Source organism: Aspergillus piperis (assembly GCF_003184755.1).
Source record: "Aspergillus piperis CBS 112811 unplaced genomic scaffold BO85scaffold_2, whole genome shotgun sequence".
NCBI classification, from domain to species: Eukaryota; Fungi; Ascomycota; class Eurotiomycetes; order Eurotiales; family Aspergillaceae; genus Aspergillus; species Aspergillus piperis.
In genome coordinates this window covers 2310043-2331360 of record NW_020291592.1, presented here as the reverse complement: position 1 = coordinate 2331360, position 21318 = coordinate 2310043, and the positions used below count along the sequence as shown (strand labels likewise).

The 21318-nt window shown below is 49.1% G+C and overlaps 8 protein-coding genes across 8 annotated transcripts; 3 read left to right on the top strand and 5 right to left on the bottom strand.

Annotated features, from left to right (window-relative positions):
* Positions 1 to 181: 181 nt before the first annotated feature.
* On the bottom strand, positions 182 to 1627 carry BO85DRAFT_466019 (gibberellin 20-oxidase). The gene is made up of 3 exons (XM_025662104.1): positions 1399 to 1627; positions 1159 to 1326; positions 182 to 1088 (listed from the first exon to the last, which is right to left on the bottom strand). Exons 1-3 carry the CDS (start codon positions 1567 to 1569, stop codon positions 411 to 413), a joined length of 1017 nt encoding a protein of 338 aa, XP_025520184.1. The 5' UTR covers positions 1570 to 1627; the 3' UTR covers positions 182 to 410.
* A 691-nt stretch (positions 1628 to 2318) lies between these two features.
* BO85DRAFT_484271 (cytochrome P450) lies at positions 2319 to 4118 on the top strand (the record flags this gene model as incomplete). Its single annotated transcript, XM_025663224.1, has 3 exons — positions 2319 to 2656; positions 2713 to 3917; positions 3973 to 4118. The coding sequence occupies 3 exons, from the start codon at positions 2319 to 2321 to the stop codon at positions 4116 to 4118; spliced, it is 1689 nt and encodes a 562-aa protein (XP_025520183.1).
* A 306-nt stretch (positions 4119 to 4424) lies between these two features.
* On the bottom strand, positions 4425 to 5676 carry BO85DRAFT_474765 (putative quinol monooxygenase; the record flags this gene model as incomplete). The annotated part of the gene is made up of 4 exons (XM_025662677.1): positions 5543 to 5676; positions 5334 to 5458; positions 5148 to 5271; positions 4425 to 5015 (listed from the first exon to the last, which is right to left on the bottom strand). The coding sequence occupies exons 1-4, from the start codon at positions 5615 to 5617 to the stop codon at positions 4425 to 4427; spliced, it is 915 nt and encodes a 304-aa protein (XP_025520182.1). The 5' UTR covers positions 5618 to 5676.
* A 1430-nt stretch (positions 5677 to 7106) lies between these two features.
* Positions 7107 to 9169, bottom strand: BO85DRAFT_466017 (drug resistance protein). Its single transcript, XM_025662103.1, has 2 exons — positions 8915 to 9169; positions 7107 to 8836 (listed from the first exon to the last, which is right to left on the bottom strand). Exons 1-2 carry the CDS (start codon positions 9035 to 9037, stop codon positions 7370 to 7372), a joined length of 1590 nt encoding a protein of 529 aa, XP_025520181.1. The 5' UTR covers positions 9038 to 9169; the 3' UTR covers positions 7107 to 7369.
* A 344-nt stretch (positions 9170 to 9513) lies between these two features.
* BO85DRAFT_130207 (agmatinase) lies at positions 9514 to 11367 on the top strand. The gene is made up of 5 exons (XM_025653984.1): positions 9514 to 9690; positions 9783 to 9909; positions 9988 to 10650; positions 10733 to 10878; positions 10968 to 11367. Exons 1-5 carry the CDS (start codon positions 9580 to 9582, stop codon positions 11151 to 11153), a joined length of 1233 nt encoding a protein of 410 aa, XP_025520180.1. The 5' UTR covers positions 9514 to 9579; the 3' UTR covers positions 11154 to 11367.
* Positions 11368 to 11527: 160 nt separating this feature from the next.
* On the bottom strand, positions 11528 to 13858 carry BO85DRAFT_516786 (fungal specific transcription factor domain-containing protein; the record flags this gene model as incomplete). The annotated part of the gene is made up of 5 exons (XM_025664866.1): positions 11528 to 12074; positions 12129 to 12772; positions 12871 to 13554; positions 13614 to 13773; positions 13854 to 13858. The coding sequence occupies 5 exons, from the start codon at positions 13856 to 13858 to the stop codon at positions 11528 to 11530; spliced, it is 2040 nt and encodes a 679-aa protein (XP_025520179.1).
* Positions 13859 to 16077: 2219 nt separating this feature from the next.
* On the top strand, positions 16078 to 17889 carry BO85DRAFT_466015 (MFS transporter; the record flags this gene model as incomplete). The annotated part of the gene is made up of 4 exons (XM_025662102.1): positions 16078 to 16332; positions 16407 to 16665; positions 16719 to 16870; positions 16904 to 17889. The coding sequence occupies 4 exons, from the start codon at positions 16078 to 16080 to the stop codon at positions 17696 to 17698; spliced, it is 1461 nt and encodes a 486-aa protein (XP_025520178.1). The 3' UTR covers positions 17699 to 17889.
* Positions 17890 to 19322: 1433 nt separating this feature from the next.
* On the bottom strand, positions 19323 to 19759 carry BO85DRAFT_484264 (uncharacterized protein; the record flags this gene model as incomplete). The annotated part of the gene is made up of 2 exons (XM_025663223.1): positions 19323 to 19384; positions 19480 to 19759. 2 exons carry the CDS (start codon positions 19757 to 19759, stop codon positions 19323 to 19325), a joined length of 342 nt encoding a protein of 113 aa, XP_025520177.1.
* Positions 19760 to 21318: the final 1559 nt, after the last annotated feature.

Genomic DNA, 21318 nt, shown 5'->3' with positions numbered 1-21318 from the left:
GATGTAATATTTGTATCTTTACATTGTTTTCTACATGTGAGCGAAGCGGGCGCAGACTACGGAAAACTTACATCGCCAAATCAGTTATGTTGCGTTGGCTTCCTAAGAACATCCCATATTTCAGCACAGTAAGGAAGATAGCCTTATGAGTACATTGTTGGTGAGGAGTGTCAGAGTATGACCGAAATCGTTGATGAAGATGCTGCTAGGACTGGGTACTTGATAATAAACTATACACTCTGGCCCTAAGACTTTTAAACGTTCGCCCGCATCTTGAAACAAACATTGCAGAAAATTGGAACACGTAATTGACCTGCACAATCTATCCTTTGCGGTTTGGGGCCACGCTCCCTTTCATTCGGGGTCTCTGTCTGTTGGCTCGTTCTCTTGCCACAAAAGGGCATCTCCATCTAACAGGCTCCGTAGATCTTTTCCAACTTGATCTGGTTCCACTCATATGCCGTCATATGGGGATACTTGGCCGGATTGGTCTCGGACACAAACTGCCCGAAGGGGTAGATGGAATTATCGCGAGCCACCTTGGCAAAGTACGTAACGGACATGCGTTCCTTCAGCTGTCCTTCCTCTCGCTCCCGCGCGGAGATGGGCAGCGTCACGCGATGGCTGACCGACGTGAGGTAATCATTCGTTAGCCGCTGCAGGCTATCCCCAATATTGACGAGCATGACATGCTTGTTTTCGCACTCCACGGGGAAGTAGGTGCCCAAGTTGGACTGGTCCTCAACTTCCAGTCCTCCGACGGAGTCCTGGAAGAGCAGGGTGACTGTCCCAAAGTCCGTATGCTCAGAAATGCGGCTCATGTGGCCGGATCGCAGATCACGGATATCAACCGCGGGATAATAATTCAAGCGCATTTCGCTGACATTGGGCATACAGTGCTTGATAACCTCGAATGGCTGGTCTTTGGTGCTCAGGGCCATCTCCAGCGCCTTCAGAATGTTCAAATGAGCCACGTGAAGAAGCTCGTAGAAGATCTCGAAGAAAGAGCGGAAGCCTGGTGCCTCACTCTCATCCGGCCATATGTTGTCGTACATCGGGTCTTCGGGATTTCCGATGTCAAACGACTCCTTTTACCGAATCGGCGGGTCAGCAAACCAAGACGGATGAAAATTGTTGATGGAGATCTATACTACCTACCTTCACATCAAAGACCTCCTTGTGCTCCTTGCAAACCCCTTTCTCAAAATCTTTGATCGCCGAGCTCTTCTCTTGACCGAGGCTCACCCATCCGCGGTTGGGGTTAGCACAGGGTGGATGAGGATACTTCTTCTTGATGTCCTGGGGCAGTTCGAAAAAGGAACGGTTCTTTTTTGCTCACAATTCCATCAGTCCACCTCCTCTAGTGACTAACCCAAATTAATCAAAGGACTTTCTTACCCATTCGAATGCCTTGTCGATGGCAGCATTAGGGACGCCGTGATTGATTAGCTTAACAAACCCCTGGCTCGCAAAGCATTGCAATAAGTCGCGAGAAAACTGGGCTCGTTCTTCCTCACTCCCGAGGAAGAACTTTGCCATGTCCAGCGTAACAACAGTTCCAGCAGCCATGATTTGGGTGGGTTATGGGTTGATGTTGAAGGTCTCGGAGAAATCGTGGGAAGTTGAGTTGGACATGTCCTCGAAGACTGCAATCTGGTCCACAACACAGGGCATTTTAAGCATCGACTGTGTAACGCAACAAACACATTGACTATGGGAGCTGAACTGACATCCTAGATCTCCACACACACAGCGCCGTAGGGTGCGTGGCTTTCGTAGTGGAACTGCATACCGCGGAAGCTTCCGACAGTCATCCTCTGGCTGAAGATGCGTTGTTTTTCTCGCTGGAATGTAAGAAGTCACGATAGACATTTGGCTTTCCATTCCTGGTGTTTTGAACGCGCAACACTGACTTCGCCAGGGCTGATTGTTCTTGCTTAATGCCCTAGGGCTGATCAAAGCACCTCCTCCTGACCAGAAACACATGTCAAAGCACAGCCACCTCCTCCCCCCATAAGCTGGGAGGTACCAAATGATCAGCAAAGCATTAGCATTACTTCAGCTAGCCGCAATATGCTCGGGGGCGGCATATAGCCGACAGTACGTTGTACGACGATCTTGGTATGAATCTGCACCTCTCGGAGGCCTCCGAGAGGTGCTGCCGCTATAATATCGATGTCCGGCAGCTTGCGTGATGTCGTCTGCATATTCATTTTCCAACTTACTTCTTAGTTCTGATCACAGCATATGGCAGTACAGTTTCACCATAACTAGCTAGTTCTCCCCTACATCCTACACCTGTTCGCACAATTATACCGATGGAAGCCAGTATCTTGCCCAGCGTCCCTGCGTGTGCAGGCATCGCCCTGGTGGCCTTGTTCCTGTACCATTTCATTATCTACCCTAGCTTTCTTTCTCCACTGGCGAAGATCCCTAACGCTCACCCATTGGCTCCTTACACGTCCCTGTGGATCTTGTGGGCGAGGTATCGGATTCGTGAAAATAACACGGTTCTCCGAGCACATCAGCAGCATGGCGAGGTCGTCCGTTTGGCGCCGAACGAGGTCAGCATTAATTGTGTGAACGATGGCATCAAGACAGTGTACGGGAAGGGTTTCGAGAAGCCACCATTCTATACTGTCTTCGTGAACTATGGGTACGTTGTTTTGCTGTCCTAGTATCGTCGCGCTGCTAACTTATTCTTCTCCGCAGAGCGCTGAATATGTTCTCCTCCTTACACTCCCCTGAACATGCGATGCGGAAGAAGCGTATCTCGAACATCTATTCCAAATCGTTTTTACAAGCCTCACCCGACGCGACGGCCATAATCCAGGAGGTAGTCCAACGTCGACTTCTCCCGCAGTTCGCCAACCATGCCAACGCCAAGAAGCCAATGGATATTTATCCCATTTACAAAGCAACCGCCATGGATCTGACTACTTCATACTTCTTCGGTCTGTCGGCAGGCACCCAGTTTGTAACTGACCTGACAGCTGCCGCCCGTTGGCAAAACCTGTATTTGGACGACCAACACCCGGTGTCGCTATTCTGGCTGCAGGAGTTGCCCGGTCTCACTGCATGGCTGGAGAAACTTGGAATCTCCCCTGTTCCCCGGGCACGACATCTTGCACATGATCAGATCGCTGCTTGGTGTCTCAACATGAGTGATGGCGCAGAAATCATGCTAGCCAAAAAGGCAGGCGGGTCCACCTTGGAGCCGGGCCACCTTCCGGTAGTATACGAGAGACTCCGTCAGAGCACCGAGAAAGAGGGCGTGTCTACCACACCCAGTATCACCCAGAATCCCGTGATCGGCGACGATGTCTCTGCTGCCGGCATGAACGGAAATGCAGCACAGACTCTCCGGACACCGCGGTCCCCGCAACAATTGCAGGTTACCAGCGAGTTGCTAGATCAACTTATTGCTAACAATGGCACCGTGGCGACGACGCTGCTGTATGTGACGTGGCAGCTGTCGCAGAATTCGGTGGCATTGGCGCGTCTTCAGGATGAGTTGCGCAGCAAGCTGGGTCCCGAAGCCTTTGCATGGTCAGCCTCGAATGCGGGCGATGACACGCTGCCCAAGGCAAAGGATGTGGACGAGCTGCCTTACTTGAACGCAGTCATTATGGAGACCCTGCGACTGCACGCCCCGGTGGCCGGCAGTCAGCCACGGATTACGCCGGCGAATAACCAAACCACGCTGGGTCCCTATGAAAACATACCCGGAGGAGTACGCGTAAGTGCGGCTGCGTGGAGCCTGCACCGCAATCCCGCAGTATTCCCGCGCCCAGATGAATGGCATCCAGAGCGTTGGCTGTCAGAAACGCTGGAGGGCGCTGATAAGAAGGAGCGCTGGTTCTGGGCATTCTCCAGCGGGTCGCGCATGTGTATTGGGAGTAATTTGGCATTGTACTGTAAGTGTTATCCCTGCCTTTACCGCTGTTCCCTTGGCTAACTCTTCTGCTTTAGTGTTAAAATATGTGGTGGCAGCTATCTACGCCAACTTCCGCACACACATTGTAAATGACGAGGGAATTGAGCAGGAGGACGGCTTCATTTCGGGACCTAGGGGGAATCAGCTAACGGTTGCCTTTGAGAGCGTAAAATACAACTGATCAATGTGACCCTGGACTGTTTATTAGCATATGATGCCTCAATCTGTTCCGATCCACCATGATTTCGAAGAAAAGTATGTTTGTATTCAATCTACCTGATCTCAAAAAGGATCGTTTCGTGGTTGGAAGAGGTGGTGGTCGGGGACCACGCAGGAAGAAGAGGCGAAGGATCAGCCAACCGTAGCTGGACTGGATACCTCAAAATAAGATGTCTTTCTAGAGTTGATGACGGTACCTATGAATTGCATAAATTAGGCCCATTGAAGCCATAGCGACATATCCCAAAGAAGTGCACAAGGAAACCATTTACTCAGAATTGACCCAAGCGCTCAACGAGTCCGACCAGATCTCCAATTTGCCAATTCTACCCTGTGCATCGAACCTCCCAAACAAGAATACAAATGTCTCCACCCACTTCTTCCCAGTTGCGATGCTTCCCACTGTGGAGGTCAGTTTGACCATGACAGCATCGTCACTTCCATTCGATGCTGAGACCAAGAACTGATCGGGCGGCGACGTCGGCTCTCGGTTGTCTGGCTCGAAGAACAGCGTCTGCCCAAGAACGTCGAAGTAGGCATCACAGGTGGTGTCTTCCTCGGACGACGGTGTAGATGAAGATCGTCTTCCAGTCCAGGACCGTCCCAGGTAGGGAAGTCGTGAACGCGCCCAGTCGGGGCCGTACTCGTAGATTTCAGGATTGCTAGTGAAGCGCGTGTCGAGGATGGTGGTAGGATGAGTACCATTAGCGAAGTCGGCGCAGAATGCTTCAACAACTGTGCGGATGTTCATGGCTGTGACTATGCTCTTTACAGAAAGTCCACTATTCGGTACTGAGATTGGAATATGAGATAGGAATGTAGAACGAAAATTGAGGGTAGCTAGTGTCCAGAGCTTTTTCTACACGAGATTCAAAATTTATGGGAAGTGGGCGATAGTATTTATATCTATCTACCTCTATACTACTGCCGGAGACCCCCTCCGAACTATGCATGAGCGGCAGCCATTCACCTAGCTGCGCTCAAACCCCACCAATGGTTTCACACTCTTGATCAAGATGGGTTTGGCCATGAGCTCCTCAGCGCGAAAGGTAGCATGCATGGCTTGGAAGTCGGGTAGTTCAGCATGGAGATCATATGCCTCTTTGTTCACGTATCTAGTAATGTTAGCATGGGTGCGACCGGGTCACTCAATGTGAAGAGATGGAGAGAGTCCTACTTCTCGACCAAAACCAGCTCCTCTTGGCCGGTCTCCCGGTCAAAGTCCTTGTACAAGTGGAAGCTCAAAACCCCGGGTTCATTCTTCTTGACACATGCGGTGAGTTTGGTGAGGAGCTCAGCGACCTACGTTCAAGATTAAGTCAGTAAATCGGCAAGACATAGGGTACCAAAACCAAATGCCGGCAGACACCGTGAGGAGTAACGCACTCGGTCCAACTTGCCCGGCTTAGGGGTAAGGACGGCGACAATGTCGCATTCTTCGCCAAACTGAGTGTTGGTCATGGTGGTGGTAGATTTGCAAGGGATGGATAGATGGAAATTGTTTGTTTGGGAGGGAGTTGTGTTGGGATGATGCTTTCCACATTTCAGACAATACTTTATAAGTGTTGATAGTTCGGTACCTCCGACTACGGAAAAGACCGAACTCCTTTCTCTGACTCCCTTGCAGTGGTTGATGAGAGGGTCAGCACTGTGTTCAAATTCGGCCCCACTCCGAGCCCTGCAGATACTAAGCAATTCAGTGTGGGGGGATGATCTTCGCCATCCGTGTCAGACCGAGATGTGCAGCACGGACACAGCATTCTTCACCGTGTCTCTTAGTCAGGGCAATCCCTTGCGGAGCGTGGTATGTTGAAAGCTGCACAAGTAGTATTCTTTAGTAATAGAAATTATAGCAAGTGGCAATAGTACGTAGATTTTTGTTTTAATATATCATAATATTATGGTTTTTTGTATCTGCTGGGATTCGCGTCTATGCTCTCCCGTCCTCCCGCCCCGGTTGCCATCCGTGTTGTAAGTAGTAGGTACCCTAGAAGGACCTCCCTTTGGAGATGTATAATGTACGTCATTACAATATACATCATTATACGAATAAATATACAAAAACTCAACTTGATGATGATAATATCATTGACTGTATACGTAACTACCCTACTTCATGACGGCCCTTAAGAGTCGGGTGGAAAGGGCCTAAGGAGCAAACGTACAAGGTAAGTAATTATATATGGGATTTTTTGCCGAATGAGCTGGAAGGCAGACGTTCTATCTCTAAAAGCGCACCAAAGGAGAGACTGCAACATCCTTCACCTCAGCTTATATTCAGTTCTTTGTTGAACGTAGTACTGTTATATTCCGAGGTATTTCGACTTGAGTTCCGAGGCAGTAATTTAGTGTCTGGAGTATATAATATAAAGTGTGACAGAGTATTTCATGACATTAGCCGTTATGCTTATGTTCAAAAGAAAAATTACAAGCTTGGAGAAATATCTCTTGAGTGGTTGGTAAGGTTATTATTCTCCTAAACTTCTTGGGTTTTCTAAGCTCTAATATACGAAGCATTGGACCTACCTGGCGGATATTGCTACAGGCTCCGAACATCTTGCCCGTGTATATATCACCGACTGCATAATGAACCAGGATAACTGTGGAAAGCAAGCCAACTGCCTGCAATGACCCAAGGAAGTAAGAATTATAGGTGATGTACAGTTCGAGTTAGACAATAAATAATGGATTCCAGGCTTGTATGAAACAGTTAAGCAGTTAGCTCAATAAAAACCATAACAACATTTGCTGTCAGAATATAGCTGAAGTAGCTATATATAATTCTGAAAGCGCATAATTATGAGAATACCACACTTATCAATGCATACTTTGGATGATAGTCACATTTGATTGGATGTTTGTTTTGTTATAATATATATGTTACTATATCACAGATACTTTCTTGTTGTTGGGTTTCTTAAATACTCATCTAATGAAGACACAACCACCTGGAGAATAGGGTTTTAATTTTCAGATTCCTATACGCACCGTACAAAAATGTATGCCAAGGTGTACCAAAGTTTGATGAAACCTTCCTAAGAGTGCGAGGTAGACAATATCTATATAAATACTCTAAGAGGGTTTTCTTTCTTCCAAAACAAGACCTTTCCGTCAGGATCTAATACATAGAATGAATGTGCTCAGGGTGAAGTTATGATCGGCATATGCAAGTCAATCACAGCTGATAATGACAATGGACGAGGGCTGTCAAAGTTATTGCAGGTCATTCCCATCCCGTCCATTTACTCCAATGTCTGTCTCCTGCTTCGGCATCAACTCCGTGTCTCCTGAGCCTCCCGAGCCTCCCGAGCCTGCCGAGCCTGCCGAGCCCCCCTCCTTCTCATCCACAGTCACTTCACTCTTGGCGGGCTTGATCTTCACAAATAGCACCATGATTATCAGTCCCAACCCGGCCAGCCCCACCGCCATCCAGAGTGCGGCCTGGTATCTCGCGCGCAAGTCTCCATGGACCTGCGCCGAGGTAAAATCACCCCACCCCAGCCAGAAACTGATGCCCAGGAATAGAACGCTGTTGGCGACGGCGGCGGCCAGCCCTTGTTGTCGCTCGGGAAGGGAGGTGGTCACAAAGATGTTGGTGACATTGTAGGTGACATCCATGCCCAATGTGCCGCAGATCATGGCCGGGAACACATAAGGCCAGTAGCTAGCCCCGAGCGGCATGATGGCAAACAGCAGTGGTGCCATTAGCCATCCAATCCCGGAGATTACCAGAAGAACCGTACCCGGAAGAACATGCAGGAACAAGCCCCCAATCAAACTGAAGAAGATGCCACCCAGTGCGAAAGGTACAAAGTACGCCACCACGAGCAGCGGCGAGGCATGCATGATGTTCTCCATGTACTCCACACAGTACAGCAGCCAGATGCCAAACACGCCATAGAAACAGAACAGGCCGAGGAGGAGGGACGATAACTGGGGGATGCGGAAGAGACTAAGAGGAAGCAGCGGCTCCTTGGCCACCCAACCTTCGACGTACAGTGCAGCCAGCAGCAGGAAAAAGCCCACAATCAACGTGACATACACATAGGGAGTGCGCCAGCCGTCGGGTGCATGACCGCAATCGTTGATAGCAAAAAATATCAACACAAGACTGCAGAAGAAAAGACCGGCGCCAGCCCAATCGATGGACATGTCAGGATGCGGAGGCTTGCGGCGGATGCTGGCTGGGACAGAGAGCACAGCTGCAATCAGGGCAAGGAAGAGCAGCATCGTCCCGATCCAGAAGTACCAGCGCCAGTCAAGAAATTGCCCGGTCATGCCGGACACGAAAATCCCAGCAACAAAGCCGATGGGAGCGCAGGCGCCGTAGATGCTGAATACCAAGTTTTTCCGCCATCCCGGGCGGTAGGTAGTGCCCAAGAGCATGATCCCTGCCGAGAGAAAGGCAGCAGGGCCAAAGCCCTGTAGCGCTCGACAGAAATACATCATAAGGGCGTTCTTCGCGAAACCGGCCACAAGCGACCAGACCAGATGCCAGGCCAAGCCTCCCGCGAAGACTACAAACCCTCCATAGCGATCGGCCAGACGGCCGAAGAAGAGCAACGAGCCACCCGCCGTCAGGGCAAAAGCACTGGACGGCCAGCTAGATGAGGCTTCCGGAATGTCCAGTCCCTCGGCCAAAGAGGGCAACAGAACATTGAAACCGGAGATAAAGTATTCCTGATGAAGGTTAGCCCAGAGGTCCGCCCAAGACGGCTGTCTACACCGACTAGACAGGGGATATTGTAATGAGCTTACTGCCATAATTTGCGAGAGCACGAGGGAGAAGCAAAACCCAAGCTCTGATAGCAAATTGGGGAAGATGGTCGGCCTCATGCGACCAAGTCGCTCCAACTCGGCTTCCGAGTATATGTCGCCCATCCTAGCTAGGTGGTACGGGGGGTAACCCGTGAAAACGTAACAATAAGGAAAAGGCCGGGTTGTACAGCCACCGTGACCAAAGAGACTGACTTCGGGAGACTAGTTGCGAAGCATCGAAGAAGTCCAAAGAACCAAAGCAAGCCGGAGATGGAGGAAGGATGGAGAAAGAGCAAGAGGCGGAAGGAGGAGAGCGCATTCACGAGGGCCAGCAAGCAAGGGAGGGTACCGGGAGTCGATTTGTAAACGGGACCCTCCTAGTGTCTCCGAAAGGTGCAGGAGGCAGATGCACACCCCGGGGGCCTCCGACCACTAATTGGTCGGTGGGCGATCTATGACGGCCCCGTGCATGCAAGGGCGTCATCGGGCGGGCCGAGTATGGAGGCCCTCGAGGCTGGAGACGCATTCGGAGAGGGCGAGGTATGTCGCTATAAATCGATTGGCCAAACCACCCAAACCCTACGCGTCCCTCCATCCCCACCTGTTCTCCAATTACAACCCTACACATTGTTGCTGTCACCCACCAAAATACCTTGGTCTCAATAATGCGTTACTCTCTGTGGTACTCCATTTTTGGGAGTCTTGTTGGAGGCGCCTCCGCCACCCAAGCATCTCCAGCTCACGTGCAGGAGCTCAAGGAACGTTGGGGTGAAGATGTAAGTTGAAGGCCATTGAGGCACAAATCTAAGCAAAATTGTGATCGACGGAGATGAGCTTAATTTTGTTTATTAATCAAACTTTTGTTTAGTGGGCATTTTCAGGCATTACTACTTTTGGCCACTTGGAGCATGTCCATTGTCTCACCAATCCCGACACGCCATTTGACATTGGGATTATTGGCACGCCATTCGACACGGCCGTGAGCTATCGACCTGGTAAATTCTGCCCTTGTTGTAGGATTCACTATTATTGATGAACACCGTCTGATATTATTTTTCCCCCCACACTAATAGGTGCGCGTATGGGCCCGCGTGCCATTCGCACCGCCTCTGCTCGCCATATCCCATCGCGCGCCTTTCATGCCGCAGCCCAAATCAATCCATATCAGTCATGGGCACGCGTGCTAGACTGCGGTGATATCCCCGTCACTCCATTCGACAACGCCGTCGCCGTCCATCAAATGACCGAGGCCTACCGGGAGCTGGGCTCCCGAAGGACAACCACCGGGACGGGCAAGCCCAAGCTCATCACCCTCGGTGGAGATCATCTCGTGGCGCTTCCCGCCCTCCGAGCTCTTCGCGAACAGTACGGCGAGCCCGTGGCTCTCTTGCATTTCGATTCCCACCTTGACTCGCTGCATCCCGATCGGTACCCCTCAGCTTGGACTTCCATGCAATCTCAGTTTAACCACGGCTCTGTCTTCTGGAATGCCATGAAGGAGGGCCTAATCTCGAACTCCTCATCTCTACATGCCGGTATCAACACCCGTTTGAGTGGGAATTCCTTCCAGGACCTAGAAGACGACGACAAGCAGGGTTTCCTGCGCATTGCCGCCGACGAGGTTGACACGATTGGCGTGGCCGGCATCGTCGATCGCATTCATCAGCATATCCCGAAGGATCAGCCAGTCTACATGAGCATTGACATCGATGTATTGGATCCCGCGTTTGCCCCGGGTAGGTTTACCTTATGTGGCCCCTTCTCCTTCCGTCCTGAGTATGCCAGGCCGTTGATGGCTAATTTGCGCGATATTGATAGGAACGGGAGCTCCTGAGCCGGGTGGTTGGACCACGCGCGAGATGATCAAAATCTTGCGGGGTGTCATGGATCTCAACATTGTCGGAGCTGATATCGTCGAGGTGGCCCCGGCCTACGACACTCCAGGGGGTGAAACCGCATATTTGGTACGTTCCTTTCCCACTGAAAGCAGCAGTCATTCCGTCATGACCCCAGGCATGAACCTCCGTTATTAACTGACTGTATAACCTTGCAGGCGGCAAATTTGGCGTACGAACTGGTCACTGGCATGGTGGCCCGAGAACAGAAGTCCCGGGCGCCGGCGGGCGGGCAACAAGTGCCGGTAGGGATGATGCAAGAGCCGAACGAATATGAGGTGTGCTACCGCCTCAATCCCGGCGCTGAAAACGTCCTTAATGGACTGTTGAAGCAAATCAGCTAGCCAGTTCATGATATGAGCCCGGTGTGAAGGCCCTGCTGAGATCCGGAACGGGCCCACGTCGCATCACAACCATGTTTACAGGGCACCTTCAGCCGACATCAGGTCCATCTATACAGCCTTTCCAAAAGCCATTGTTGCAACAACCGATGTCTCCTTGTCTTGCCATGGGGTTCAGTACAACGCATATTACGGGCGTATATGGTCAGCATGGTACGCAATAATTACGATTTTCGTTTCTCAGTTCGTCTATATAGATATGATGTAATAGACAAGGTGAACAATCATGCGTTATAGCCCTTTATTCCACATCCGGGTTCAGGAATTGCGAAAATTACTGGATCTTCAACATTTCTGATAGAACTTAGGTACACCAATCACCGTGTCAGTCCCGGTAGCCGCAATGTATCATGTGGGGAGGACGCCACTAAACATGAGTCTATCGCATCCAGGTTGGAATCGATAGACTCAGGATGGCTCACAACGCCAACGAATGAGAAAGGGTCGCCACCAGCCTGACCCATGACCTCGGGACATAACGGAGCACCTGTCACAGACAGAATGGTGTCGAGGGATAGATTCATGACTGACTGGTCCTGGTCCCTCTGCTCTTGTCCGACACAGGACAACGGTAGTGAAGAAGCCCAATGTTGTCCAGAGTCCAATCGGGGTGACTTCCCAGCACCGTTCCAGAACAAATTTTCACCTGAGAGCTGATCCCTGTGATACCCAATCAGATCGGACGGGGGCAAAACGAGTTTTATTAGTGCGATACTAAGGCGAAGGCTGTGACTGGATTCCCAGCAGGAGATGGTGTCGTAGAGAAACCTGATCCAGTCCCTGCGGTCCGGCGCATCTTGTGCCGCCAGCAGGATGTGCTTGGTGATGATAAAAAAAGGAAATAGACTATAACTTCCCTTCGGCCTAGACATGTCACTAAACTAGCAAAGATATGAAGGAGAACAGGGTGATTCTTACCAACTGCGCCAAGCATCGGAGAATAGTGTTCTCCCCGCGGGCGAGGGAGGGCACAGTTGGGACAGGGCATTTCGCGAGCTGGCCAGGACTTCATTGGGCGCATCGGGAAACATGCTGTGGGCGAGAACGACGGCGCGTGTTGTGTAGTATTCATATAATAGCGCCCGCTGGGTCATAGTGTCCCATGCCCCCGGGACGATGTTACCAGAAAATTCGGACGAGGAAAAATGGGTTTCCATCCAGCATTCTAATCGGTCTACCACGTCAGTAATGGCCTCCTGACGAGTCCGATTATTGTGGGTGTTCCCCGAGGCTAACAGGATCTGATACGCGCGTTCTTGAATTAGCGCCAGGCCAATCCTCGCCGATAGCCCTTCCACAGGGACACTGTGGAGCGACATATCTGGGGTTGGGGTGCTGCAATCAAAGCTCGGAAGCATGTAAGCCCGGCCAAGGGTAAAAGCGATGGCTTTGTCCAGAATGAAGGTGGTCCAGAAAAGCAATCTCCGTTCCTCGGCTTCTTCAACATGCTCATCGCTTGACTGGCGCTCTCGGTGCAAACCCATTCTTTGCCCCATGGCACAACATCCATGAAAGGCTTCATCGGCCAGTAGAAGGTCTTCTGCCTGTAAAGCGATGATTGTCTGTCCGCTCCAGTTAGTTTGTTACGAACTTCCACGACCAGCCCCGATGACGTGTGGTTCAGAGTTCAGGCTACGTTCCCCCGACGGAAGTCACTCACAATGCATGCCAAAGCTTGAACATTGACGAGCGTGGTTGCTTGCAGCTGACCCTGCACCAACGACGCCCTGGCGGTGGCACAGAAATCATCGCAATTTGCCTGCGCTAGGCCGTGATCACGGCTGTCGGAGCCATTTTCCTTACTTTGCGTGTTGCTTTGTAGCATGAGGTACTGCAGGCACAGTTCCATACCACTTCCAGACACCCCCAGGGTACCAAGATAATACATTTGGATTCGGGAACGCAGGATACTGGGGTGAAACAGGTGCTGTATATAGCTTCCCTGGGAAAGGTACCGGTCGGTTGCTTGCATCACGGCCTGCTGTGACAGCTGCAGGAGTCGGGTCGGTTCCGCGGAGGACGAGACCTTGAATAATTGGGGCCCAAGCAGGTTGCACAACTCCGATACCTGCTTCAACAGGGGGTCAAAATTACCGTTCTGGTCATGTCGCCTGGACCTCAATATTCGTAGAATCCCCAAACAATTGGCCATATTTGAGTAAGGTCCGTAGAGAAACCGCTGACCATCTTCAAGTGTGAAGAGAACGCGACCTTGGGGATCGTTTTCTACCAAGGGGGGCGTCGACGTACGACGGGGCATTGGTCGGTCTGGCTGGTGGCAGCGTGGCTCGTTGACCAGCCGGTGCTCGATTATCTGCGTCAAGCGTTCCACGGAACTCTCTAGCTGGGCCAGTCGGTTACCAAAAGGGCTGATGGCCCCTTCATCACTAGAGTTGCTCGAACCAGGGGCAAAGACTTTTCGGTCTCTGGAGGTGTATTCGCAGGCGACACACGCTCGCCGGCAGGCTCCGCAACGCGGCCGCGCCCGGTCACATCGAATTTTTTTCCACCGACAGTGGTCGCAAGCAGGATCATGAGTTGAGAATTGTAGCGACGCGGGGCTCTAAAAGAAGACAGGTGTGAGTGTGGTGATCAGTTGACCCGATACAAGTGGGAGAACAAACCGAGGCACTTCCGGAGGACTCCATCGTTGCGGGTAATCACGGTGAACTACTATTGCATCGCAACGTCCCATTATAACGGATTGCTGATCATGAAAGGAGCCATTGCGCAACACGCTCTGACCGATATTTTCCTGTTTTGAACTTCATGAGCTGAGGTTTCCTTGCAGCTCACCTTCACCTCCCAACAGAGAAGCTCTGTATGATGGCCTCCCAGTGGTTCCCACATTTTGAGTGGACACCTGCTGATGACGGGTAAGCATGCAAGGGGCCACTCAAAACTGTGGGGGGGTAGTATTGCGAATAGCAGTTGATGTAAGCCGATGAAAAACGCATTATCCTGCATATACTAAGATCCACGTTGTGGCTGGCTGGCAATACCTGTGGCTGGCTGTCACCGCTTGTTGATTGTTTTATTGCTTATGCACCGGTAAGATGATCCCCGGAATATAATGAGATTCGAAGGAAGAAAGGAGAAAGGGATTAGATCTCGGTACCTTCCGCCCTGCTGTATGCTCTCTCACGTAGTCTAAATCTATTTTTATCTTGATTTGAAGAATATGAAGACGAGCATTTTCAGATAAAATAAGTGCAGTAGCCAATCGAAGGAAGGCCAAGAAGTAATATGTATTCTGAGCTGCTAGAGCTAAAAATTTAGTGTAAACAGGCATCACGTTGGTGTCCATGAACAATATGAATTTAGAAATGCCCTACTATTATTCCTATTGCTGCTATTTGTCCTCTCTTAGGGAGGCCTTGGCCCTCCCTGTTTTCTCACGTGATTTTATCACTAATGAGGACGCAGCTTACCTGGCCCACGCCGATTTCTTGACCAGGCTAACCATCATGAGTCTGAGTTATCTCATCAGCCCCAGATCCTATTTCTAAGAAGACGATACAGATCTATATTATATATAGATAATATTTTTGATCCCTATAGTAGTGGTAGTAAAACACTTGCTTTCATGTGCCACATAATAAGACATAGGATGACTGAGGTCTTATAACAGAATTTATAATAGGATATATCCAATTATAATACATGCTATTGATATCATAGCTGTACAAGATCGTATCTAGTTTGATTATTTATAACATAGGTATATAGCTTCAGGTCGCTCTTATCAGTTGTCTTTTTTACAGAGCATCAACATTACAGTGACATAAAGATCTGTACTTGGGGGCTTTAAGCACTCAACTATGCCGTTGCTCATTGGCCACTCTGATAGCCCCGATCAGGGGTGACCATACCCCGCATGCTTCAAATTTTGAGGGGACTATATATTTGTTGTTACGAGCCAATCGAGATGAGGACAGATGTCTCGCTGCAATCCAACGAAAGAATCAAGTCTTAGGAGAGAAGAGAAAGGAGGAGAACTCCTAGGATGCGAGTTGGGCCTTTTGTGGGCATCGAGCCACAAGCATCTTCCCATTTCGGAACCTGCGAAGCATCCAAACAAACAAGGCTAACCAGCAGTTGCTCCTCTGAGCGCACTTGAACGTCCCCAATCGTGAAATTGGACAAGACAGCACGTCGGCTCCTCTCCTGCGGTGCCGCTTCCTTAGCTCACATAAGCTAACGTGTTATCTTGACAAGGATATAAATCCCTCAAAGTTGCAAGCCACCCCTGATATCGGGGCTGTCAGAGGGGCCAATGAGCAACGGCATAGTTGAGTGCTTAAAGCCCCAAAGTACAGACCACGCCACTGGTAATTTTGATGCTTTGCCGCGATATCCGAGAGTCCGAAGGATACTGAAAAGTGAACAATATACTCAATTTGAGTACCTCACTTTTGGAATTGTTAGCAGCCCGTAAGCACTTCCAGACAGTTGGAAGACTAGTGGATAGATAACATGGCCTGAATTATTAGTTACAGAGTACACTGAAGTCAATCATGGATCTGTCAGGCGGTAGGCCCAAAATGAATCCGCCGGCAGAGATCTGTAGAATAGCCGGGACAACTACATTAAATGATACACTAGGCCGCCCACTCTCGAGTCCTGCTCCTGTCTACCGACTGCGCTGTATCAACCCTTCCTCCGAATAATACGGCGCGTCTCCCCTGCTGATCGGAACAGCTTTGTTCCGACAGCGTCCTATTAGTACCTTCGAATGAGTCAGTAAGAGTTATTCCCCAATTTACTCAATGCCTGAGTCATCCCTACCTTACTGTTCAGCTTTCCGTCCTGTTCGCGACTAATGCAGTACGATCATTAGAGTCAGATAAATGAATATCCCTCCAACATGTCAGTCCACAGCGACAATAAGGACTCACCGCAGCTACCCAAGATGGATGAGGCACACGAACAGATTCAGATAGCTGAACAGCCATATACCGTCTTCAATTCGCGAGCGAAAAAATGGATCATTGCCGCAGTTGCTGTGATTGCGTGCTTTTCTCCGCTCGCCAGCAATATTTATTATCCTGCTTTGAATACCCTGGCAACTGATCTCCATACATCTTTGTCGTTGATGAATCTGACCCTTATCTCGTATATGGTAGGTAAGCTCCACACAAGAGAAACTGTATATTGCAATACCGATTAGTGCAACTCAAAACTAGAATTATTTAGATTATTCAGGCTATCTCATCCACGATTATCGCAACGTTCTCTGACGTCACTGGCCGACGGCCTGCATACTTTATTTGCTTTCTAGTATTCATAGCAGCCAATATTGGCCTCGCGCTGCAAAGCAATTACGTTGCGCTTTTACTCCTCCGTTGCCTCCAGAGTGCAGGTAGTTCAGCAACAGGGGCATTAGCAAACGCGGTGATTGCAGACACTGTGACTTCGGCCGAAAGAGGTAGCTATATTGGATATGCATTTTCCGGTAAGCGGCAAACTCAAGTCCTCTCTTAGTTTCCTCTCTAAGTTCATTTGTAGGTGCATTTGTCGGCCAATCGGTCGGCCCTGTCCTTGGAGGAATTCTGGTATACACTGTCAGCTGGCGGTGGATATTCTGGTTCCTGGCTATTTTTTCGGGCCTCCTCTTCATCGTTTTTGTTTTGTTCATTCCTGAGACATGTAGGAAGATTGTGGGAAACGGGTCGTTCGCTCCGCCTCGATAGAGGATCTTCCCACAGCCCGTGTTCTCTTCCTCTAGGGCCAGCTCCGCTCCACTTACCCCCAGAGACGGTACCAGAAAAGGATGGGGTGCCAACTTCTCTATTCTGCTCCTTTCTCTGAAGATTTGTTTATCAAAGGAGGAAGGAGCAATCCTTCTTTACAGCGGACTTATTTTTGCGAGCCTGGCAGCTGTGGCTGCAACTCTACCCTCCCAACTATCCGCGCAGTTCAAATTGAATGAACTTCAAATCGGCCTTTGCTGTATTCCTATGGGAGTCGGAAGCTGCGGCGCTGCGGCGGTTATGGGAAAGCTGGTCAACTTTAACTACCATCGGCATGCGCGCCTGACAGGAATCGTGACGGACAGCCATAACGACACTGAACTACATGGGTTTCCAATTGAAGCTGCAAGATTGCTAGTCGCATTGCCTGTTCTATATCTTAATTGTACTTTGCTAGTTTGTTATGGATGGATCTTGCAGAAAGCACACAGCCTGGGAGCGACTTTGACGTTCCTCTTCTTTCTGGGCTTCTCGGCGACAGCGACATTTAGTGTGCTCAGTACTCTTCTCATTGATCTTTTGTCTGACAAGCCCGGAGCAGCAGGCGCAGCAAACAACCTTGCGAGATGCTTACTTGGGGCTGGAAGTGCTGCTTTTATTCTACCCCTAATACAGAGGATTGGAGTTGGGTGGGCTTATACGGTGATAGCTGGCCTCCTAACTATATTGAGCCCCATTGTGTGGGTGATATTAATCTATGGGCAGCAGTGGAGGAGGGCAAGCCAGAATAGTTGAAGTTGGAATCTATCAGGGAAAATGCAGTTATTGGTTACACCACAAAAACTGGTTCTAGACTTTGATTTTTTTATATAATATAAATCTAGTCTTCAGGATCCCAGTACTAGTTTTTGAAGATCTTTATCTATTTTATTCAATCTTATATCAGCCTTCAAAATTAGTTAGATGGTAATCCAATAATCTTATTTAAATATAATGCTATCCAAGCTACTCTAGTAGGGAAATCTTCACAACAGGACAACAGTTAAATGATGCCTGATAGGTTCAAAACTAGTATTATTCAATAATATTTTGTATATAGAATATAGTAATTATAAGGGTGAATACAATGAGATAATGGGAAGAGTATTCCTTTTATAAATATTAGTGTTGGACTCAGGTCGGGTTGTTGGGTCGGGTCAGGTTCTTGGGTAGGTGTTCAAAAAATTTTTGACCTGATCTACGGGCTGGGTTTTAATTAGCTAATCTTATCTATTAAGAACTTAAATCAGATTTTATAGAACAGGTTAAGATTTTTTAATCTGATTAATTAAGATTTGGAGCAGGTTCATTAGATTAAAATCCTAATTTAACCTGATAATCTGATCTGACCTGTTCTCAGAAGTATGTGTAAGCTAGCAAAGAGGTGTAACGAAACCAATAGCTAGCATTTCTGAGACTCTGCAGATCAGTAGAGTGAGGGTTTCTGGAAATGCGCACATATTGTGGTGTCTATTGTAACAGCAGATATAGAATAGTTGGTAACGTGGCAAGCAAGCCATTTGCAGCAGGAAAACTCAAGGTATTGAACGCCTCACCCTTGGACTGCTTTATTGCATGATAATCATCGAGTGGATGCAATTGTAAACATCGTGACGGGCTCCATTCTCCATTTCCTGGCCTAGTGCGCAACTGCTAATGAGCGAGCCTGGTATATTCCCCTATTGCTGGCCGTTCCATGTTTCAGTTGGTAATCCCTGTTGAAGCGGCAGTTACATGTACCCCATTGGTAAGCTGATACTAAAGTAGACACCCAGAAAAACATTGAAGATAACTATTTACAATTCTTTATGAACGGCACGGCTTTGTTTGACCTAATGACATTGGATATCATGACCAGTACTGTAGACCAAAGAGAAATCTCTTTTTCTGCCTACCGGTCTAGCTTGGTTTCAAGGCCACCATTGACGCAATTCTTCTGGCCCCCAGTGTCACTTGCTCCGGATTGATGGGCGAGTTCTCAACGTTAATCGACCATTTATGACTGTTACTAATTGTATCGAGCCGTCAGTCCGAGACAATTTGTTTGGTTGCACCACGGGAACTAAACCGCCATTTTCACTGACGTACAACGCTGCTCGTGTTCTTCTACTCTGTTTCTACCTCAGGAATGCCCAATCGCCCTCTGAGATATTCCTCGTAGAATGTCGGTATCTTGGCTTAAGAAAGGTTTGTGATCGGCTTGGTAAGCTCCCATAAACCTCGAGCTGCGGCTACATGCGGTGACAGATGAAGATGTTCCCAAAACGTCCGGCGCCCCTTCTTCCTTTCTGCAGTAGACTCCTTTCCTCCACCTTCCAAACTACATCTGCGAACAATCTCCGCCTTGGATCTTGTCACCTTCTTATAAATGGCCGCCATCTCACAGCAGCGTAAGCTCGCCGGACCGGACGCGGAAGATGCCGCCATTACCTGCCTGGACACCTTTATTCTTGCATAAGCTTGAACAGTATATGCGGCAGCGTCAGCCATTGTAGTCCAGTAAATCTATGTACCATCTATACCACCTCAAATCTAACATCGAATCTGTCTGTTCTTGTCGAGACGCATAGTCCATTCCGCGAGCGTGCCATTGATGTAATGCACAGGTCTTATCGTGCTGGTCATCGCCGTCTGGTCCACAAACGCAAGATTGGGGTCGTAAAGCTGAAAGTCGCCGTAAGAGATAATTGTCCAGTCCTGAGTCCAAGACGCAGCAAGAAAAACCTTGACCTTTGCAGCCTCGGCTGTGCAAAATTGAACGGAGACCACCCTCGAGGTAGAGCTCAGGATCGGTTGTGTAAGCGCATGCAATCGCATCGCACCCTTACGACCGCGGTACGTAGTGCAGAGGTGTCATTATATGATGTGCTTTGAGAAATGTTTCAAGCGCCTCCGAATTCGGGGTATCAGCTTTTTAATCCTCGGAAAGACATTCCACGAGCCAACGCCTCGCTGGGGAGGCGTTGACCGAATTCGCCTGTGGCCCTGGCTATGAGACGGAGCATCTTGTAGTATAGTCCGACATATTTGACTGCTAAAGATCAGGTGACACTGCAGCATGCAGAGGAGATCTTAGAGCATGTGAAATAGTTAAAGTAAGAGGAAGGATAACATGGGTGACAATCAGTGTGAGTGAGAAAATTGGAGACGGAACGGCTTCGTATAGCAAATCACTGGTAAACTCGTCTTCGTGACTGGACATAGGCTTGACCGATATTGGCTAAGGATGTAGATTGGTGGGTGCTTTGAGGAACCATGTAACGAACTCGGAAAGCTAGCCTAAATTGACAACAAAGTGACGAGTGCCCAGGACCAACAAAGTGGAGGCACCTTCATGCTCCCCAGTATCAAAAACGATATTTTAATAATGAGGTCTTATAAATAGCTGGCTAAACCGACATCAATCCCCATTCAACACTTCATGTTATCAGGTTCAGAAGTCTCAATTCAGACTACACTTGAGGTACTTTAAAGATGACTACGACTACCGGAAGCTGCCTATGCAACGCATGTACCTATTCCTACACTGGCGAGCCGACGCTTAAAGTGCGTTCGTCTTCTCCATCTAGAGTCGCTAGCTAATTCTTTAGGCTATATGTCACTGCGCCTCTTGTCACAAAATATCCGGCAGTAGTAACACACTCAACTATACTGTGCCGGAAAAGGCATTCAGCGTTACGAAAGGAAGTCCAAAATCCTTCTCTACGACCCACGAGTCTGGGATGACACTTACAGTATTCTTCTGTCCCAATTGCGGAAGCACGCTGTGGAAGGAGGCTACGGCCGAAAATTTCAAGGGGCTGAAAGTGGTGCAGGCGGGCACGTTGGCCGACGCATCGAAATTGAATGAGGGGGTCAATGTAGAATTTTATACTTCAACGAGGGCGCCGTGGCTTATGCCGCAGAAAGACGTTGCGCAGCGGACTGAATTCTAGGCCAGCGGAGTCTAGCTATGGAGGTCAGTCGCTTGAACGTGATTTTGCCAGCCATTGGAGGCAATGTAGCAAGATTCACATTCATGCTTTCTGGATTGCTTTAGCTGCCAGGTTCCTTCAAAAGTGAGTTAGCTATCGAGGTGGAAGCGATTAGGGGAGACCTTTCCAGTCCGTTCATGTTGATATATTTGAAACAGTCCCAAAACACTTTCACAATGCATATCTTTAGTTGATTTCTCGATTATAATATGAGGTTGCGATATGTATCAGGTCTTTCTGAACAATCTACTTGGTGAACCATAATCCCAGCCTGTGTATTTTATGTGTCGCAAGCACTATATCCCCGTACCACCTCAAGATGAACACAAGCTGCATACATGCACCCAAGTTGAGTTTGATTGGAAGATTAGGCTGGAAATTCCCCTGTGTGAACTTTAACAG